This window comes from Protobothrops mucrosquamatus, unplaced genomic scaffold (assembly GCF_001527695.2).
Source record: "Protobothrops mucrosquamatus isolate PMUCROS unplaced genomic scaffold, P.Mucros_1.0 scaffold7891, whole genome shotgun sequence".
Taxonomy (NCBI): Eukaryota; Metazoa; Chordata; class Lepidosauria; order Squamata; family Viperidae; genus Protobothrops; species Protobothrops mucrosquamatus.
Window position 1 is genome coordinate 11,724 of NW_015393690.1, and position 1,942 is coordinate 13,665.

The 1,942-nt window shown below is 36.0% G+C and overlaps 1 protein-coding gene across 1 annotated transcript in view; it reads right to left on the bottom strand.

Annotated features, from left to right (window-relative positions):
• The window catches only part of LOC107300665 (metal transporter CNNM1-like), a gene marked incomplete at its 3' end in the record, with an annotated part of 12,145 nt that extends 10,211 nt beyond the window's left edge, over window positions 1-1,934 (bottom strand). The window contains exon 1 of the mRNA XM_015829972.1: window positions 1,868-1,934. Coding sequence (XP_015685458.1) covers window positions 1,868-1,925 — 58 coding nt within the window. The remainder of the gene's footprint in view (window positions 1-1,867) is intronic.
• Between the last annotated feature and the right edge of the window lie 8 nt (window positions 1,935-1,942).

The window sequence follows — 1,942 nt, forward strand, 5'->3', positions numbered from 1 at the left end:
GGAGAAACTTCCTGACAGTTAGAACAATTAACCAGTGGAATAACCTGCCTCCAGAAGTGGTGAATGCTCCAACACTGGAAGTTTTTAAGAAGAGACTGGACAGCCGTTTGTCTGAAATGGTGTAGGGTTCCTGCCTGGGCAGGGGGTTGGACTCGATGACCTCCAAGGTCCCTTCCAACTTTATTATTATTATTATTAACTTTTCAATCCTAGTTATCAGCAGAAAGTCCATAAAGGGTTGCTAGAATATTGCAAAAATGTCTCATTATAACCTTGATCAAATATACCAACTTTAATATTACAGCCTTTACATTTAAGTCTTAATCTTTAATTTAATCAAATATTGTCATAATATTTAATTTCTCTTCAATTCTTCTTTATCTCATTGCAGGTTTTTTTTCAAAGTTTTAACAAGCCTCTTTTGTAGATCTAGTAAGAAAAGATTTTCCAGCTCATTTTCTTGGTTTATCATTTGTATTTTTCTTTTAATTTTTAAAACAAGCAAGTTTTTTTGTATATGCAGTAAAACATCCTCTTCCAAATTATTATCTTGGCCTGTCATTTGTGGTTCCACATTCTATACTTTTTCTGTCTTGTCATATAATTTTTTCCACAGCTGTCATTCCTTCGTTAATATATTTTTAAACATTGTCTATCCACAGAAGCAGACATCATTACTGACAGTATGGATATTGTAACTTCTGGCTCAATTCTTCAAAGATTTCCTTTAATATTTCCAATGTTATAACATTTTGTATCATTCTGTAAGTCCAAGCGTTAACTGACATTAATTCTCTTTAAAATCTTTAATCCACTCTAGTGTCCAGTTTCTAAAATCATAACTTATCTTTTGTTATGACTTGCAATTGCCAGGATAGCCAAAATAAGTCTTTCCCATGAGAAATTGTTTTATTTTTATAGCTAATTCCAAAATCTAAATCTTTATATGGAGCTTAATCAATTTATAATTTTCTTAGATAAAAATCTTATTCACCTTTTTGCTATTTATTTCAAGTCCTAAGTTTTTAAGCTTGTAATTTTCTTTTGAGTTGGAGATAAACTCACTTGATAAAGACTTTTCAAACTTGTTCTGAAGGTCTCTAATAGCTTTAATGTAGTGAATAGGTAATTTCTGAAAGTGATTAGAAAGTAAGCTTTGCAACCTTAGTGTTCTTTAAAACAGCAGTCTCCAACCTTTCTGGCTTTATGGACCAGCGGAAAAGAGGAGATAGTTCCACGTGAGCAATGGGAAAACAAGTGCGTGAAGGTCCATTTGAACAAATGGAGCTGGGTGCATGTGCCCACAACCTTCGCGGCCCAGTTCTAAACAAGCCACGGTCCAATAGTGGGCACAGCCTGGGGTTTGGGGACTCCTGCTTTAAAAGGCTTTGCTATGGGTGCAAGCAAGATGGCTGATTCCATCATTTCCCAGGACATAAACCCATGGAAAAAATGTTGTCCTGTGGTTTCTTTGTGAGAAGCAGCCATCCAAAGCACATTGGGTGATTTCCTGTTGTCTCCTTATTTTGAGAGGTGCCAAGGAAACAGTTTAATCACTGGTTCCTTAGCCTTTGCTATAGTTGTCAGCTCTGCTTTTGCAGAGGTGTCTTCAGGTCACCATATCTCGCCCCAATGGAGAAAGAAAATGATGCCATTGTACATTTCATCCACTCTAAATTAAACTGGCTGCTTAAAACATAAACCACAGACGAGTTGGATGCCAAGTCATAAGATTAAAAAAACCCACAAATGTCATTCTATTCTTTAAAAAAGCTTAATTCCAAGATACTTATGATACTTGCCAATAGCATGGGTATCAAACAATAAGTATCAAAAATGCAGCAACAGCCTAAGAAGAGCCAGATACCTGTAGCCATGAAGCGATGAGTGGCCAGTAGCAGCTGTGGTGAGATCTTTACTCTCATCTCACTATCCGAAAGTC